Here is an 18,868-nt window from a genome sequence, read left to right as displayed (position 1 = left end):
TGGAGTCCCCATGACGTGAGAATGAGATAGTCGTCAACCTTTGCGATGATCTCTTGCTCGGTTGACGTCCAGGTCTGGAAAGGGAGATCGGGGACGGCAGTCAGTCGCGGCCCCAAAACAAGGATTTTTTGATGATGAATTAGTTCGAGCCCGCAAGTGATCGTCATAATCCATGGCCCGCGTGGATGACAGGGAATACCATGCGGAAGGTTGTTCAACAGAACAAGCTCGTCGGCCCGGGTGCTTACTCTGCAGCAGAAGTACGGACTGCTCTCAGCCTCACAGGGACCTCTGGGACTCCGTAGATGTACTCCGTACGGAGTAGATATGTATAGTAATTCTTCTGGGCGAGCTAAAGGCCTTCCCGCATTGGGGGTTACACAGCATGGATAGGGGAAAGAGAGCCATGATTACCCTAGCCAGGAGACCTGAAGGATAGTTAGCTCTGCGCATAAGTCATCTGCCTTCCTCCGGAGTCCCCGGATTTGTGATAACAAGCGCGCTATGCAGGTGTGGCACCAAGGAATTCACTCTCCTCTTCTTTCTGATGCGTTTCTTCGAGACAATTGTGAGATAAATATTATTAAGGGCACATCGCGGTCTGTACTCCATCTGATAGATCAACCTGTGCCTCCTGCGCAGAAGACAGAGGATTGGGGACCGCAGTACCTATTATTATTATTATATCATCTGCACAACATGGGTCTTTGACCTCGATCGGCGGTGATCTGGTCTAACATGGAGGATAATTGATATCAGCTCGGGCTGGACAGGAAATGATAGACAATGGTCCACCGGTTTTTCCAGGGGCTTTCGCGTGGCGGGAGCTGAGGTAGCTGCACGTGGCAAGCAAAGCGCCGGCAAGGGTTGGACCTCCACTGTAGGAACCCCTTAAGTTTTTAACAACTTCTGCCTTAACTGAAAGCCCCTGGAGGCTTTGTCTAAACCCTCCCTGTACTAGGTCGCATCTCTCAAGGTTCAACGGCCGTTCTCTATTATCTCGATGGCACGATGGCCTTCAAGAGGCCCTGAACCCTTCATCTCCACCATCACCAGCGCAATCCTCCGGTTGTTTTCTGATTGACCCACCCTTCTCAGCCGTTACACTGTTACAGACTCGCGTTGCTCGGGCTCGTGACAGTTGAAGAAATTCGCCGTTGTTGGGACTGCAAACGCTGTTTTAGATCCTGTCTGCACTCGTCGTCCGCACTGCTATTTTCGTCCTATAGCCGATTATACATACATTAGGCAGGAATATCGTTGTTGCGTGCGCGGGAGGCGTCTGTTCGGCCTGTTGTTGGTTTTATCACTTGTCGATCTCATACGACTTGTGACTTAACTCTCTCCACGTCCCCTGCGTTTTTATCGCCCCGACGCCGTTTTTCCCCGTCGTTTTCCTTCCTACAATTTCCAACTGTATCACCGTGCAGTCATTTCAGCGTCTCACATAAACCCTGCTTTCTCGAATCGATCAGGGATCAGCTATCGTCTAATTTCCCACGGTAAGCACATCGCCCGTACATTTACCACCCCTCCTCCGAGGTTAAGCATCCCGTGTCTAATAGGGGAGGACCCTCTAGCCTCTGATCGTCATTGCGCACCGAGCATCACACCGCTCCTACCGCTTCTCATCCTTTTCCAACCTACCCCGCCGGATAGAAAAGATGGCTCGTCAGCCCTCGTTCGAGTCGGAGAGGCCGATTATGGCAGCTGTAAGTCGTGTCTTTCGATCAGATATCGCAGTTCTTCCGCTAGAGCACGTCTGAAAGACATTGCTACGCTTCTGTTTCTTTGCCACACCGGACCTGACACACAGCAGCGGAATTCTCAGAGATTCTCCACCCTCAGCGGAAGCCCTTCTCTTGCGTACTCGGATCGCACCCTGCCCAGCGGTGACCCCAAGATGGCCGATATCAAGGAGTTGTCAGACGGACTCGAGCGCCTCGAGAACAAGCCCTTGACCCAGCAACGCTTCGTTCCCACAGAAGAGAAGGCCGCCAACTTGAACAAACTGGCCCTTGGCGCAAAGGTTGAGCGTTCTCTTGGACGCCGGATGACCAACCAGGACGCGGTTATGCGCAAACCGCTATTGAATGAGAAGCAAATCTGATTTCCTATCGGAGATGCTTGAGCGAACGCCGACCTTTGATTCCCCCACTATGCGACAGGCAGGTTGCCGTCAACAGTCATCATCACGTCGACTCTCCAGAGTACATCCGACCTGTGATGTACGCGGTGATCTCCTTCGACATGTCGACATGTTCACGCAATATTCCGCCACCACATTGACAGATTAGTACTGCGGCATTGTCAGGCCGCAGATTCATGCCTTGTTATTGCGAGAAGATACTCTAGTCATGTCTTTTACGTTCTTTGCGAAATCCGTTCCGCCATACTGCTGCATTTTATGAGCTCTTTTTGACGTCTTTTTTTTTGCGATTACCCCGATTCGACCGCTTTTTTACATGTACTGGGACACATTGTCTGGATTTGATTACCATGTCTGCTACTCTAAATGTTAGCTGTTAATAGAAACTGATAATCTCTGTACACTGCGGATCCCCGAGCAGAGTCTTAGTATCTTTGTGTGGCGGCCATCATTCACATGCAGCAGACAAGACTCCCCGATGACAAGTCTAGGTTCCATTGGCTCCTCAGACTCGTTCACACCGCTTTGGCTTATACAATCTGGGTGACTCGATTGGACATCGGACAATACGATCGAATATGTTGCATTCGCAGAGAGGAGTTTTCGATGGCAACTGAAGAGGATAAAGAGAATGAGGAAGGCTTCGATGAGTTCTTGGGATTATGAAGGGAATTGAACTACCTCTCTCGGACGTTTTGCATTCTGTGTGAAGTGGAAAAATGCAGCATTTGTTCATTTGGCCGCAAGGAAATAACCTCAACGTCTTTTGGAGTGCTGAGGCAGCGACACCTGCAATCATACATACCCAGTTTCTAGGACAGAAATCCCACGTATATATATATGTAGTACGATTTTGAACGCAGCCAGTTCAATATAGCGAGAGAGATTCCGCCTTTCCACTCACTCTTAGGCCGCCGTTTCTGATGGGAGGAACCACTACTAGCGGGGGAAACTGCGTCCTGTCCCGCTAATTTGATGGCATTTGCTTGAAAACTTATCTAGTAGGGCATTTCTGTATCAGCTGCATAAATTCATGGGATGATATCATACATGCACCTAGTATTAGAATTATTAGAGTAAGACCTAGTGACTAGATCAGGTAGGTAGTCTCCGTCGCTCTGGCAACGTGCTGGAGAAGTACCACAGATAATCTCCTATATTCGGTAATTGGCCCATTACAAGGACGTCGGTTTCTGAAAAGGAAGACTTCCTTGTTCAAGAGACAATGAGCTGGCCATCAAGGACATACTTAAGGGCTTCATGTCGGAGAAACAGTATATCCGAGATCACACAGAGGGCGTCAAGCCATCAATAATGGTACTGCAATTACCACATGGAGATCCCTGGAGAGAAGAAAGAACAATAAAGAGAAAAGAAAAGAGGTATCGTTAAGCTGTTTCTGCTCTTTTTTTGCTCCTGGATTGGAGAAGTAAAGGGAACGTCCCTGGGAAGCTGCAAGGTCAAGCTAGGCACTAAAAGAGCCGCGCGCACCAGAAGTGAACCGAGCAGAACTTGACCCGACTTGAAGGCGAATTCCCAGGAAGCTTCGTTCTGCCCAGCACCACTACTCACGCTACACCTTGTCTCCAGCTCTCATCTTTCTCCTACCACCGCCGCAAGGGATTCCCCTCTCCTACTCTGACTTCTGTCTCTCTGCGTTGCTCTCCCGTCCTCATTGCTCTCTCCAGCGCCTAACAAGCCTTACCAATCTCTTGCAAGCCTTTAAGATCCCGAAAAGCCGCACATCACCCGATTCTTTCCCCCTCAAACTACCAGATTCTCCTTTGACCTGAGAAGAGAGATATCCTTTTCTCCACTCTCCGCATCTGTACATCACCTATTTTGCATTGTACGTATTGACGCCTTGGGCCTGTCTCTCTTTCTCTCTGGGTGTGTGCGTGCGCGTGCGCATTTTCGCCAGCGACTGACCAGCTGCGAAGTTTCGTCTTCAAGCGAAAGAAAAAGTTTTAGACTCGTCTCCGACAGCACCGCATAGACACCTTTTCCTGCCCATACTGCTCTTCGACCTATTCTTCTCCATACATTAGACGATTTTCCTACGTACCTTCCATAATGGCCGACACAACTCAAGCTCCTGTCAACGGCAACTATGCTGCGCATCACGCGTATGCCACCGAGCCCTACGGTCACAACCATGTCTCCAACTTCCAGCCTGCACAGTCATCCACCCCGATGAGTGCGCAAACAAACGAAACCCAGAAGAATGAGATCCCCAAGGACGAAGTCGGATGGTTTTTCGTGGAGCAGTACTACACCACTCTGAGCCGCAGCCCAGAGAAGCTTCACCTGTTCTACTCTCGGCGGTCGCAGTTCGTCTCCGGTTCTGAGGCCGAATCTGTCCCTGTCGCGGTTGGCCAGAAGGTGTGTATCCCTTTAGCCCCTAAAAAGCGGATATCTCCGGAGTAATGCTGACTCCTGCTCCCTTTGCAGGCCATCCACGAGAAGATTAAGCAGCTCGATTTCCAGGACTGCAAGGTCCGCGTTCTGAACGTCGACTCTCAGGCCTCCTTCGACAACATCTTGGTTTGCGTCATTGGTGAAATCTCCAACCGATCGGAACCTTCGCGCAAGTTCGTTCAGACCTTCGTGCTGGCTGAGCAGCCAAACGGTTACTACGTGCTCAACGATGTCTTCCGTTACCTCATCGATGAGGAGGAGGAGATCGTGGCCGATGAAGCCGGCGCGATTGAGCCAACCAATACCCACGAGGAAGCCACTGCTGAAGCTCCCGTGGAAGTCGAGGCTGAGACCTCTAAGCCAGCTGTGGAGGCGCAGGTGGACAATGAAACTGCGGCGCATGTCGTGGACGAGAAGCTTGAGGAGGCTGCCACCAACGGCGAAAACGAGAAAGTACCAAAGGTCGCTGCTCAGGCTCCCGAGACCGCCGCTGAACCAGAGAAGCCAGCCGAAGCTGCTCCTGCTGAAGCTATTCCTGCTGAGCCAGAGGCTGTTGAGGAAGAGAAACCGAAGAGCCCTGCTCCTACGCCTGCTGCAGCTCCTGCCAAGGGCACCACACCTTCTCCAGAGAAGGAGAACGTTGCCCCGGCGAAGGCTGCCCCTGCTCTCCCCAAGACCTGGGCCAATATCGCATCTAAGTCTGGCGCCGCAGTCGCTACTCCTGTCATTCCCGTTGCTCCGCCCAAGCCTGCTGCTGCGAGCGCCCCTCAGCAACCCCAGCAGCAAACCCAGCAGCAGCCCCAACAGCAACCCCAACAGCCCCAACAGCAGCAGCAGCAGCCCGCTACCCCCTCCGCCCCTGTCTCGGAGAAAGGAGTCAGCCAGCCTTCTTCGAACGACGGTTCCGGCTGGCAGACCGCTGGTGCGGACCACGGTAAGAGACAATCCCGCGCCGGCGAGGAGCAGAATGTTCTGGCCTACATCAAGAACGTTACCGAGAAGGTCGATGCCGGTCTGTTGAAACAGACTCTTTCGCGCTACGGAAAGATCAAGTACTTCGACGTCAGCCGCCAGAAGGTAATATATATCCCAATTTCTGTCATCTCCTTTTAGAATATGTCTAACAATTATCGCAGAACTGTGCCTTTGTTGAGTTCGCCGACCCTGCTGGATACGCCGCCGCCGTTGCTGCCAATCCCCACCAGATCGGATCGGAGCAGATCGTTGTCGAGGAGCGCCGTCCTCGTTCTAACGCTTACGGTGGAAACGCTAACTTTGGTGCTGGTCGGGGCGGTGCCCGTGGCCGTGGAGACCGTGCTGGCAGCCAGGGCCGTGGTGGTGGCTTCCAGCGCGACTCTGGCCGCGGTGGCTTCGCTCCTCGTGGCCGCGGAGGCAACGTCGCTCCCAAGGGCCGCAGCCAGGCCCAGGCCGCTTAAACGCTGAATCATGCTCAGCTCCTCTTCTCATGATGTATCCTGTTTCACCTCAGGGGATGCTCTTCACATAGGCCCATTCAGCGCATCGATTTGAGCTGTAACTGCCTGAAGATGCCACTCCCATATCCTCTTAATGACATGTGTTATGTGACGACTATGTGTCACGCTCGCATTTTAGCGGTTGGAAAAGTTCTTCATTTCCTACTCGGTGCTATTTCTTATCATATCCTTGCTGTTATTTCGGTTCTCGATGCGCGACTCTTCCGTCTCTGTCATTTCTCGATTCTCTGACGTGTATTTTTCCAGCATAGCGAGCCCAAGGTCCTCATCTTTTACATTTCCCGTCTTTATTCCTTTTCTTATTTTCAGGGTCTGTAAATTGATGACTTTGGTTTTTCTATGTATTCCTTTCCTGCTCCTATTTCTTTTTTTCACTTTTCCCCCCTTTCTTCGGATTTGGGACTTTTCTTTTTCCTTTACAATTATGCGCTTGTCCTCTTGTTCCGAGGCATCGCTCTGGGGGTGGCTAGGATGGAAAAACGGAGTCGTGGCAATCAATTGGAATTCATGACCAGCAAAGAGAACACAAGGGACGTATTTGCCTAGAATTGAAGTTATGAACGTAATTCTGCAACTCGCCTCAAAATACCTTCCTCCTTGAGCCGTTACTCTTTTTCTTTCACAGGTGTTTTTATCTTTTATCTAGTCCACTTTGTATGTATGTATGAACTAGTGATGTATCATGTTTTACCTCTGAACTTCAAAAGTGCAGTTTTCTGAGCATGATCCTCGAGACGCGGTAATGAGTATTCTAGTCGAGTTGCATCGACCGCTGCGAGCGAATACTTTTGTTTCTTTAGCAGATAGGTCATATGCATGAAAATCTCTCCGAGTTCATTTTGAAACGAGAAAGAGAATCAAATCCTCCAGTCATTATATAGACAGCCAGGTCCATCCTAATGCTGCTATAGGAACACGAATTGCTATCAAATAGGCCCTTTTGAAAACACCTCATGACCAAAATGGGCTTTATACTTATGTGCTGGACATCCGCCAAGGGAACATGATACAGTACAAAAACAGAAACACGCGAAGATATCGATGCAATGTTAACTAACAATTCGAGAGCTGCCTTTCGTAGGATGCTTCAGCGCTGCTAGATCCGCACCGACCAACATCTGTTCCTCGAAAGGTTTATTATTGACCGCCAACCCCCCCCCCCCCCCCCTGAATCAATATATCGATATTTCCCCAATTGGCAACTGTCGCGTCTAGGTACCAGTTTCCGAGGCCCCGAGACGGTTGCCTGGTCTGCTTCCGCGGAAATTGCAGGTGCTTTTAACAATGATTCAATGAGCTTCTCTGATTCATCTCTAAGACAAGGGATAGTTAATGACTGTGTATGCGCCGCGTGAGTTAAATTGGGTGATGATTGCTGCACCGATTCCCGAGCTAGAGCCGCTCACAATGGCCACTTTTTTTCCAGCGAGGCTTTCCCTCGTCTATTTCGCTCATTTTTGCAGACGATATTTAAGTGTAGCCAGCAAGTTTCTGAACTCTCGCAGCTGCTGTCGGGATCAAATTAGGCTCTATCCTGGTACTGACAGTCCTATTGTGGTCTGAGGCCCCAGGTCGAGTCATAAAGTATTGATCTCCATTCAAGTCTGAGCATAATTGTTTACGTTCGATTTGGGGGTCAATCCGAAATATTAAGCGGGGATTAACTAGAAGTTGAATCCTACTTGGCGGGGTAAGCGATTATTGACTAGGTTTCGTAGGTTGTATTTTCACCAGCAGTGGTTTCTCTGACTCTACTTTGCTGCTGTACAAGGCAAAGGAATAACAGACTCTTTTGGGCTGGTAGAAGAGCCATTCGGGAGTGTCCTTGAACGTTGACAAGCAGAACAAATAGACCGAGTTTGTCGAATTCCAGGAGGATAACGTCTTACTGCAACTATCTCTGTGTGCTATTGTCGAAGGTATTGGATCTCGCCAAATGCCGAGATAAATCTGATGATCGACGGTTTAGAGCTTGTGTACCTAGGTATGTACATGCATAAGCGCTGGCCATGAGAGAGGGGAACAGCGGATATGATATTTTCCTCCTACTATATATACGATGAAACTTGATCGAAAGATGATAATGCAATTCAGACAACAGTATCTTATGCATCATAGGCGACATGAGAAGACGTTGTCCTAAGTATGGCCCCACGCGTTGGTACCTGCGCGTGCCAAGCTTCAAGGCTAAGCTTTGCTTCCACATGTAATTGGTGGAAGAGGGGGATGCCTAGAAGTATATCCAAGTGATACAGCAATTATGGGATAGAAATTGGTAGAGTGCGATGGGAGACTTGATGGAAGTGAAGAATCTTAACGGAGTTGTTCTGCATGAAACGCAAAGCCTGCCAAGATTGTCTTTAAGGAATACTTAGGGGGAACCTGTCGAGTGTCGGACATAATGGGATAGGAAAGGTGTAATATGGATAAGCATTCCAAGGACTCCACAAAGCCTTTTTCCAGCCTGCTATAGTTGCCATCTTTTAATGTCGTGCTTTTTTTGGCAGGTTCTTCATTCTCACCCAGACAGTCTAACATTCTAATGAGGATTTATTCCGGGGGGAAAGGATGTTAGCTACCTAGATATACGGGTAGTATATGGGCTCTCGTCCCATACTAGTATATCCAATATAGACCTTTAAGCCAACTCTATTCAATATAGATATAGACGGCGTAACTTAACAGTGAGGTAGGAGATTCGCCTTCTCTCTTGATTTATCCACTGCGTAGAGGTTCTTAGTGACTCTATGAGCTGCTACAAGAGACGGAGTGAGATAAAGATTTGGGATTTTCAGCTTTTTCTTTTTACCCGTAAACGCGAGGAAATAAAATGTAAACCAGACCTTTAAGGCGTGCATGTTGCCAAGAAGAAGGGAAATAAGTTCTGCGCCTTATTTAATTATGGAGTAGTGGTTACTTGAAACAACGCAAAACAATTGATCTGCTCGACGCTTGGAATCTTACCCTCAATTAATGTATACTTAGCATTCCCATTTGCGTCTGGATCTACTCTGCTCAGTACCACCTTTGGCAGAATTTTCCCAGAAGGAGGCTATACCGAAATAGAAGAGAAACCATGAAGCTCAGTAACCAAGAATAATAGCATACTATATCCTTACGCAGGGTCACCCTCGACAGTGGAAGCACTTCTAGCTACCAAGGTCCCTGCCCTCTCCCAATTTTGCGCCACCCCCTACTTAAGTAAGTATCGCAGGTCCCGGGGATGCTACCATCACTAGTACCGTAGATTCCACGACACGTGCGATAAGAATACCATACATATCAACAGATAACCGTAAATAGTCTAGAAATTTCTGGCGGAATGACAAGGCGGAGCGCGAACGGAGTCTGTGCCGAAGCTCGGGGCGGCGCCTGGATAGTCGCGGTGGCCCAGCAACGGCGGCGGTGACTGGTGGAGCGGAACGTTCTAGATGGAGGGGCAGCAAGCGGACAGCTTTTTGGAGGGGTTCTTTGGAGGTTTGTTTGAGGGCTGAACCGCTGGTCGGGGAGTCGACTTGCTGGGGATGGAATGAGTTGCAGTGGCCGTGGAAACGAAGGAACTGGTGGCCAGCCGGGACTTTTCCTGGAGGCGGTAGAACACGCTGGAAGCGCAAGTTATTATACTAATAATTATAATGTCGCTGGAGGCAACAATCGAGCATGCCCGAAGCGGCTTAGCGGATGGCGGAGAGCGTGGAAGTCGCTGGATCGCTGTAGAATCATCTCTAGCGCCCGTCGAATTTTGTGCCTGCTGCTGCTTCAAGAACAAAAGGGCTTCCCCTCTCCGACTCTTCCCTCTTCTTCTTTCTTCAGACAACTATCATCCTCCATATCCTTTGGATCTGCTTGCCGTGCAGTTCTCATATCTACCACCTCTGTCTCACCTCTACATCCTCCTCCACATTTCTCTTCCGTTCTGTAAGTGGTTTTGCCTCCGTCATTTGTTTGTCCGTCGGTCGCAGGAGCTTGGGCCTCACAACGAGAATTTAAATAAATTCGACGAACAGCAGCAGCAGCAGCAGTGAGATTTTCAAATTCTCGAGTGCTAACGCAATCATATCTCTAGATACCCCCCCTCTTTTTCACACACTTCTTTCACCATGTCGGAAACTTTCGAGTTCCAGGCTGAGATCTCTCAGCTGCTCTCGCTGATCATCAACACCGTCTACTCTAACAAGGAGATCTTCCTGCGAGAGCTGATCTCCAACGCCTCCGATGCTCTGGACAAGATCCGCTATGAGGCTCTTTCAGACCCGTCCAAGCTCGATTCGGGCAAGGACCTCCGTATCGACATCATCCCCAACAAGGAGGCCAAAACGCTGACCATCCGCGATACCGGTATTGGTATGACCAAGGCGGTAAGTAACCAACAGGAATCCTTTCATATAGAGAGGTGTGTGTGTGGGGAGAGCAGTGGACTAACAGAGAATGACAGGACTTGGTTAACAACCTGGGTACCATTGCCCGCTCCGGTACTAAGCAGTTCATGGAGGCTCTGACTGCTGGTGCTGATATCTCCATGATTGGTCAGTTCGGTGTCGGTTTCTACTCCGCTTATCTCGTGGCCGACAAGGTCACCGTTGTCTCCAAGAACAACGATGACGAACAGTACGTCTGGGAGTCTTCTGCCGGTGGTACCTTCAAGATCACCCAGGACACCGAGGGCGAGCAGCTTGGCCGTGGTACCAAGATCATCCTCCACCTGAAGGATGAGCAGATGGACTACCTCAACGAGAGCAAGATCAAGGAGGTTGTCAAGAAGCACTCCGAGTTCATCTCCTACCCTATCTACCTCCACGTCCTGAAGGAGACCGAGAAGGAGGTCCCCGAGGAGGAGGAAGAGGAGAAGAAGGAGGAGGACGAGGAGAAGAAGCCCAAGGTCGAGGAGGTCGACGAGGAGGAGGAGAAGAAGGAGAAGAAGACTAAGAAGGTCAAGGAGTCTAAGATCGAGGAGGAGGAGCTCAACAAGACCAAGCCCATCTGGACTCGTAACCCTGCCGACATCACCCAGGAGGAGTACGCCGCCTTCTACAAGTCGCTCTCCAACGACTGGGAGGACCACCTCGCCGTCAAGCACTTCTCCGTCGAGGGTCAGCTTGAGTTCCGCGCCATCCTCTTCGTTCCCAAGCGTGCTCCCTTCGACCTCTTCGAGACCAAGAAGACCAAGAACAACATCAAGCTGTACGTCCGCCGTGTCTTCATCACCGACGATGCCACCGACCTCATTCCCGAGTGGCTCAGCTTCGTCAAGGGTGTTGTCGACTCTGAGGACCTGCCTCTCAACCTGTCTCGTGAGACCCTGCAGCAGAACAAGATCATGAAGGTCATCAAGAAGAACATTGTCAAGAAGTGTCTCGAGCTCTTCAACGAGATTGCTGAGGACCGTGAGCAGTTCGACAAGTTCTACTCTGCCTTCAGCAAGAACATCAAGCTCGGTATCCACGAGGACTCCCAGAACCGCCCTGCTCTTGCCAAGCTCCTCCGCTTCAACTCCACCAAGAGTGGTGACGAGGCCACCTCCCTCACCGACTACATCACCCGCATGCAGGAGCACCAGAAGAACATCTACTACATCACTGGCGAGTCCCTCAAGGCCGTCCAGAAGTCTCCCTTCCTGGACACCCTCAAGCAGAAGAACTTCGAGGTTCTGTTCTTGGTTGACCCCATTGACGAGTACGCCATGACTCAGCTGAAGGAGTTCGAGGGCAAGAAGCTCGTCGACATCACCAAGGACTTCGAGCTCGAGGAGACCGACGAGGAGAAGGCTGAGCGCGAGAAGGAGGAGAAGGAATACGAGGGTCTCGCCAAGAGCCTCAAGAACATCCTTGGTGACAAGGTTGAGAAGGTCGTTGTCTCTCACAAGCTGATTGGCTCTCCTTGCGCCATCCGTACCGGCCAGTTCGGTTGGTCCGCCAACATGGAGCGTATCATGAAGGCCCAGGCCCTCCGTGACACTTCCATGAGCTCTTACATGTCTTCCAAGAAGACTTTTGAGATCTCTCCCAAGTCTCCCATCATCAAGGAGCTCAAGAAGAAGGTTGAGTCTGACGGTGAGAATGACCGCACCGTCAAGTCAATCACTCAGCTGCTCTACGAGACCTCCCTGCTGGTCTCTGGATTCACCATTGAGGAGCCTGCCAGCTTCGCTGAGCGCATCCACAAGCTGGTCTCTCTCGGCCTGAATGTCGACGAGGAGGCTGAGGCCGAGACCAAGACCGAGGAGGCTCCTGCCGCCGAGGCCACCGGCGAGAGCGCCATGGAGGAGGTTGACTAAATGATGTCTGCCATGCGATATGATGAAATGGGTGTAACATCTACTGGTTTCATGAATTTCCTATAGTTTTCATTTCCTTTTATTAATTCTACCTAATGTTTCGGCCTGTCGCCTCAGACGTTCTTACTCTGAGCGCCTTGTTTTCGGAACGAGAGGGGATGAGCCTTTGATTGTGCTTTGTCACGCGGCGTTTCGAGCGGTTTTCCAGTGCTTCGTCTCTTTCATTTCTCTGGTGTGTAACTGGTTCATGAGAGCTCCGTGCCTCTTGAGATTGAAAGTGCTCTCGGAAGATTCGGACGGAGTCTGTAGGTAGATTATGAAAAGCATTTACTTACGTTTTCCACATTTCTTTCCCATAAGACATCAGATCCTGTAGAACATTTATATTGTGGGCAAGGCGATGCTCAAGCCCAAGGTTGTGAAGTAGGGTTACGTCAAGCGCTTCAAAATGTCTCCGCTCCGCCGCCTCCGCAGTTCAAGTTGAGTGCAGCGATTCTAATGCAGTTAGGTAGAGTAGATGCATCAGTGGATATAATGTAAGCATATAAGAATACGAAAATCACTTGAACTGTATATAGTTATACATTAATGAACTACTTAGTAAGTATTGGCTGATAGTTAAATAACTAACTACTGCACGCATCTACCGGTGGGGTCGGCATTGGCAGCATACGTAATTGTCCCTTGATAAGCAGCTTTGGCGAGAACAATCTCCTCTTGGAGCTCATTTATCATGTAGGATCGAGCTGTATATCGAATCCCATTTACACCATTGCCCATCTTCCATCGATCTTCTCTTTTGAAGAGCGTGGTTGAGTGTATCATCACTTAGCTCGTATAAGACGTCACTAGATAGGTACCTACCTAGGTGGTCGAGCAATCTGTTTGTTATCTCTCTCATTGAGAGAGAATACCTAGTCAGATATCCTAATTGCGTCCATACTGTTTATATAGACTGAACTGGCTGGAGAAATCATTGCGGCTGAATGTCCTCTGGGTTTCTTTAACATCCTCTTGGTGAGTTGTATTCATTATCACTCTGGTCTCGTGACCGCGAGTATCATCCCATTCGGTAGGAAGGTGAAAGTTGACTCTCCTATCAAACCATAGCTCATAGCTTTGTATGTGGGATCATTATTTTCGACTTAAGGGGAGCTTGTTCTACGAAAGAAAGCCAACACCTACCTCTACTTAATTGGGCCAAGGAGAATATCCCAATCAATCAATCAATCAATCAATCAATCAATCAATTATCAATCCCAAAATCCACTACCATGGATCCTCACCACAATGCCACCGTCCTCCATATCTCCCAACAAGTCCAATCCTTTTCTTCTCAAAAACTGCCCTTCCATATATACCACGGGACGACCAGCAGCACTCGTCGCGCCTCCTACACGCGCTCCAACACCATCGACACCAGCTCCCTCAACCGCGTTCTCCGCATCACGAACACGGCCCATAAAAAGACAGCCCTCGTTGAACCGAATGTTTCCATGGACGTGTTGGTGAAGGCTTGTTTAAAGGAGGGGCTGGTGCCGTTGGTCGTGATGGAGTTTCCGGGCATTACTGTCGGGGGTGGGTTTGCAGGGACGAGTGGTGAGAGTAGTTCGTTTCGGTATGGGTTTTTCGATCGGATCGTGTGTTGGGTTGAGATGGTGTTGGCCGATGGGGAGATTGTGGAGGCGTATCCGGCTTCTGCGTCTTCAGAAGATGAAGAAGAAGATGAAGAAGAAGGGGAAAGGGAAAGAAAAGGGAAGAATGAAGACCTCTTCTACGGCGCAGCATCCTCGTTTGGAACGTTAGGTATCACGACATGTCTGGAGGTGAAGCTACGGGACGCGAAGCCCTTTGTGCAATTGAGCTATTTCCCCATCTCTAGCGCGGAAGAGATGAGAGAGAAAATCAATGAGGTTGCATTGGATATGAAATATGAGTATCTCGATGGGATACTTTTCGGAAAAGATAGGGGTGTGGTTTGTGCTGGCTTCCTGGCTGATAGGGAGGAGTCTTCCTCCTCATCATCATCGACGTCGTCGGTATCGAAAATGAAAACGAAAGAAGAAGAATGCCTCCCGATCCAACACTTCACCCGTCCGCAAGATCCATGGTTCTATACACATGCTGAAGATGTACTCACCAAATATTATCCTAAGTCACCAGAATCATCATCATCATCATCATCGAAGACATCATCTTCCTCTCTTCTTCACACCGAACTCATCCCCACAACAGACTATTTCTTCCGCTACGACCGCGGTGCCTTCTGGGGCGGCAGATATTCCTTCTCTTACTTCCTTGTGCCCTTCAACGCCTTCACACGTTGGGTCCTAGACCCATTCATGCACACACGCGTCATGTATCACGCATTACATAAAAGCGGTCTCGCGAAACGATACATCATTCAAGATGTGGGTATACCCAGTGACAAATTGGATGAGTTCGTGGACTATCTCCATGAGGAATTTGGTTATTATCCATTATGGATTTGTCCCTTGAAGGAACAAGGAGCGAGCGGTGTTGGAAATAACCAGAAGAGGAAGAAGGGGTATGGGCCTATTATTATTCTTGCCGAGGACGCAGAGAAAGAGACTCGTCCGCGGAGCCAAGACGGAAACGAACAACAAGAAGATACTGATACTAGCTTGATTCCCGAGTCCATCAACGTCGGAATATGGGGCCCCTGTCCCTGGGGTTCATCTTCTCCCTCAGAATTCAAAGCCTATAATCGCCGTCTAGAGCAAAAAGTCCATTCTCTCGGCGGCCAGAAGTGTCTATACGCCCATACATATTATACAGAAGAGGAGTTTTGGGCGATATACGATCGAGAGACGTATCGGAAGTTGAGGGAGAAGTATCACGCGGAATATCTACCGGATTTGTGGGAGAAGGTTAGGGTTAAGGATGATAATAATGCTGTGGATGGACGGAAAGGTAATAATGGTTGGGGGAGGCGGGTTTGGGGATGGGTTAAGGAGATATGGCCGTTGAGAGGGGTGTATGGGGTTTTGAGTGTGGTGGTTGGGGCGAGGGAGTATTTGCTTTGAACGAATGCTGGGCGGTCAGGTCAAGACCGATGTTTTCTTTTTTTTTTTCAAGATAATTTACAACGTTTACAGGCCTGCATCTTTCAAATTGAAGAGGTTTAATTGGGATTGAGCATCTAAAACAAGAGCCTCCTAGTTACTGCACCAGGGGTATTGTATTGCTAACTCCCGGAATGGACCGTGACTCCGCCGTGCCCTTTTGATGACTGACAGGAGAAACTGTCGGTCCCGATCACAGACACCGATCAATGGACACAAAAGGCAGGATGACGCGTAGACAAGGAGGAGACACATGAATGATCGAGTGGATATAGGGAAAGAAGGCCGAAAGACTATCCGTGAATGCGCCAGTCCGATGATGATGATGATGATGATGAGCCCTACCGTGCCATTCATGCATGCTGACAATAGTATTCAAAGCACATGGGAATTAGTAGGAAATCGAATGAGAGAAGGAAAAAAGAAAAAAAAAAAAAAAGGAAGAGGTCGACATGAAGGATATCGGACCAAGGTCGTTACCGGAGAACAAGATCAATGATGCTCTGCGTTGACCTGACAAGACTTGAAACGAGAGAACATCTTCACGAGGATGTCTACTCTTCTCGACTCTGTGCGTTTGAAGTATGCTAATCACTGCCAAACCAGTTGAAACGCCAGTCCGATAGACTCTGCGATGATACGCCCCAGCTCTTCGAGAGCCATAGGGCTAAGCCCCCTACGACACCAAAGCTGCCTACAACTTGGATGGCAACCCATCCTTTTCGTCTGAGATCGTCGTTCCACAGCATCAGGCCGAAAGGATCGTGCGGACTGAGATCGGTGACACAATACTCTGCCTTTCCTCCACTTCCTGTTCGCACGAGATGGTGGCTGCCAGCCCTTTCTGCCGTTCGCCCCAACCCAGAGAAACCCGGGGTCTGGGTGATCGGGACGAGCGTGCCGTCAATGACACACTCATTGAGTCGCTCCGTTAGCCAGACAGCCCGCTCTCCTCTTGCCAGAGCGGCATATCTCTCGCGCTCATTTTGTAAACTGCGCTGCAGGTCTGCAGCCCACTTGGCCAACCGTACTTGGGCCATCCTTTCCTCGCGCTGCGTGTAGTCAGAGACACGCGCCAGGGTATAACTAGACGAGCCATCTCCAGGGTATGAGACCAGAACCTTTGGTACAGAAGAAGTAGCTGGCGATGAATATCCAGAAGCGTTCAATCGAGATAGGGAAGCATTCGGTGCAGACGGAGGTTTCTGAGGAATAGCACGATGCTGTGCGAGTTTCTTGGCTGAAGAGTGTCGTAGCCAGGACAAATTCTCGGGATCGAACATTTTCTCTATTAGGATTCCGAGCTCTGATGGAGCCAGCGGTTGCTCGTAATCCGGGCTCATCAACACACTCGCGTCCATGTTGTCGTCGTCGGTTGACAGGGCCGAGGACACAACAAATGGAGACTGGGGACTGTCGTAATACCCCGGCGGTAGATCTCCAAAGAGGAAGGTCTTGATTCCAGCGTTCTGTGCCTGGGTGTGGAACGATTGCTTGATCGATGTCACTTGAGAGGGAGTCAGCAGGTCGGCCTTGGAGATAACGGGAATGACGTTGCTGAATTCGGAGAGCCTCCGGATACACTCTACATCGGTCGACAGTGTGTCTGGAGTGGATCAGTATGGCGGATCAACATGTGGCAGAGGGACATGCTCACCTTCGGAAATGAGATACAAGACGGCGTCTACTTGAGAACCTCCGTTCCCTCCTAGCATACCCTGTAGATCGGCATTGATGCTATCAAAAGCAGCCATGGCCCGCATCAGCTGCTGGTGCATGTATTGAATGACCAAGTCGGTCTGTGCGGCCCGTGAAAGGCCAGTCCCGGGGCTATCGACGAAACAGAGGTTGCGTTCGAGCACGATGTCGCCCATGCTCTTCCGCCTGCGGAGGACACGGGAGTCCTCCAGGTCGGACCACCATGAGGGATATGGCTTCGTGCTGGCGTATATTTCTGCAATGGTTGGACTTGACTTTGTCCGTTTGGACCGGTTCCTGGAGCGGGACCGGCCAGAGCGATTAGATTGCGGAGGTAGCGGGGCCGGAAGTGGATCAACGTGGACGATATCTTCACAGGCTTGGAAGATGGATTTGATCAGCGAGGTTTTGCCTGAGCCTGTACAGTGTCAGCTTATGTGTCCCAACAAGTCTTTTGTTGCGGGGTGTCCTGACCCGCTGCACCGGCGACGAGGACCTTGAGGCGACCCATGGTCTTCCCTCTGTCTGTAAAAGGCCGACGACTGGGCATCTTGATGCTGGGCATGATCAATTGGGAGGCACTGTCCGGTGGCTGTTGCGTTTCGACAGGCTCCTCTTCGTCGCCGGACGCGAGGGCCTGGCTGCTGATCTCATCGGTGATCGAGATGTCGTCGAGCGGCTTGAGGGACTGGTTGGATGTGGATTTGGGACTGCTGGGTAGCGAGGAAGGGTCCTCGAGAGACCCCAGATTCAAGGGAGTGACGGGCCGCGACGATGCTTCGGTGCGGTGGTCGTCGTGGAAGTCGAACGGTTTCAGGGTGGATCTCCGTGTGATCGTTGGAGGGTTGTTGTCGTCGTCGTTGTCCTGGGAGTCTTGAACGGCATCTTCTTCGGGTGGGAATATGGATTCGGGGGCAGAGAGACTGTTGATGGTCTCCTCTAAGCTCTGGACGCCGTACATGCTGTCTCGGGCGGCCTCTGGATCGGTGGGGGAGCTATCCTGACGGCCATCGTCCCGGGAGAGGAAGAAGGTCGTGGGCGCTGCGCTGCGGAGATCGGACCAGGGCGGAACAGCCTCGACGACAGACGGTTTACGGGAGTGAGACGGTAGCCCGTCAGGGACGACCGGCCTCATGGTGCCAGACGAGAGAAGGCAAACCGGGAATACCGAGGAGGAGGAGAGAGAAGTGAAGACGATCGATAGTAAGTATCGGGCTGGTCTGATGATGGAGGGTCATGTAAGTATGTCACTGGGAGTCGTCAGCCCAACCCCGCGGAGTCAAGCCGGCGACAGACACCCGCTTGGCAGCTCAGGAACTGTCGGCCGTCGCCAGGATGGAATTCCAGACCAGTGTCGAGGAATTAGAATCATCTACAGGGTGAGTTTGACGCGGAGGATCTCGATCTCAGCTCGTTTCACGAACTAACTACTCGACTTGTTTTGACGAGGATTTACGGAGTACCTAACATAGAGATAGATGCCTCTTCATCAACGCGTTTGGCCCCAAACTGACTAGTTACACCATTAAGCTATTGATTAATTAATAAAATAAAATAAAAAGCCATATTACTTGTGTTGATTGAGAAATCCTTATTTAATGAATTTTACTTTCCACAGACCTTCGAGATGAGACGAGGAGAGTTAATTTAATTTAATTTAGGTGAATTAAATCCGTGAGTACTTATCCCAACGCCCATCCTTATCACCGTATCTATCTCGGTTTATCTATCGGGCAATACGCGATAC

General features: G+C 50.2%; 6 protein-coding genes across 6 annotated transcripts; 4 read left to right on the top strand and 2 right to left on the bottom strand.

Annotated features, from left to right (window-relative positions):
• Nucleotides 1-1,664: 1,664 nt before the first annotated feature.
• C8Q69DRAFT_444926 (hypothetical protein) lies at nt 1,665-2,110 on the top strand (the record flags this gene model as incomplete). The annotated part of the gene is made up of 2 exons (XM_028629029.1): nt 1,665-1,712; nt 1,820-2,110. The coding sequence occupies 2 exons, from the start codon at nt 1,665-1,667 to the stop codon at nt 2,108-2,110; spliced, it is 339 nt and encodes a 112-aa protein (XP_028484617.1).
• Nucleotides 2,111-4,125: 2,015 nt separating this feature from the next.
• Nucleotides 4,126-6,203, top strand: C8Q69DRAFT_276944 (NTF2 and RRM domain protein). Its single transcript, XM_028626861.1, has 3 exons — nt 4,126-4,531; nt 4,601-5,644; nt 5,704-6,203. Exons 1-3 carry the CDS (start codon nt 4,223-4,225, stop codon nt 6,001-6,003), a joined length of 1,653 nt encoding a protein of 550 aa, XP_028484616.1. The 5' UTR covers nt 4,126-4,222; the 3' UTR covers nt 6,004-6,203.
• A 3,960-nt stretch (nt 6,204-10,163) lies between these two features.
• C8Q69DRAFT_403541 (Hsp90 protein-domain-containing protein) lies at nt 10,164-12,337 on the top strand (the record flags this gene model as incomplete). The annotated part of the gene is made up of 2 exons (XM_028628006.1): nt 10,164-10,421; nt 10,499-12,337. 2 exons carry the CDS (start codon nt 10,164-10,166, stop codon nt 12,335-12,337), a joined length of 2,097 nt encoding a protein of 698 aa, XP_028484615.1.
• Nucleotides 12,338-13,611: 1,274 nt separating this feature from the next.
• C8Q69DRAFT_403033 (FAD binding domain protein) lies at nt 13,612-15,384 on the top strand (the record flags this gene model as incomplete). The annotated part of the gene is made up of 3 exons (XM_028627983.1): nt 13,612-14,024; nt 14,082-14,854; nt 14,927-15,384. 3 exons carry the CDS (start codon nt 13,612-13,614, stop codon nt 15,382-15,384), a joined length of 1,644 nt encoding a protein of 547 aa, XP_028484614.1.
• Nucleotides 15,385-15,479: 95 nt separating this feature from the next.
• C8Q69DRAFT_468420 (hypothetical protein) lies at nt 15,480-15,838 on the bottom strand. The gene has a single exon (XM_028630689.1). The coding sequence runs from the start codon at nt 15,778-15,780 to the stop codon at nt 15,517-15,519; it is 264 nt and encodes an 87-aa protein (XP_028484613.1). The 5' UTR covers nt 15,781-15,838; the 3' UTR covers nt 15,480-15,516.
• A 172-nt stretch (nt 15,839-16,010) lies between these two features.
• On the bottom strand, nt 16,011-18,256 carry C8Q69DRAFT_403516 (hypothetical protein; the record flags this gene model as incomplete). The annotated part of the gene is made up of 3 exons (XM_028628002.1): nt 16,011-17,029; nt 17,081-17,539; nt 17,596-18,256. The coding sequence occupies 3 exons, from the start codon at nt 18,254-18,256 to the stop codon at nt 16,011-16,013; spliced, it is 2,139 nt and encodes a 712-aa protein (XP_028484612.1).
• Nucleotides 18,257-18,868: the final 612 nt, after the last annotated feature.

Source organism: Paecilomyces variotii (genome assembly GCF_004022145.1).
Source record: "Paecilomyces variotii strain CBS 101075 chromosome Unknown C8Q69scaffold_6, whole genome shotgun sequence".
Classification (NCBI taxonomy): Eukaryota; Fungi; Ascomycota; class Eurotiomycetes; order Eurotiales; family Thermoascaceae; genus Paecilomyces; species Paecilomyces variotii.
This window is presented reverse-complemented; position numbering and strand designations above follow the sequence as displayed.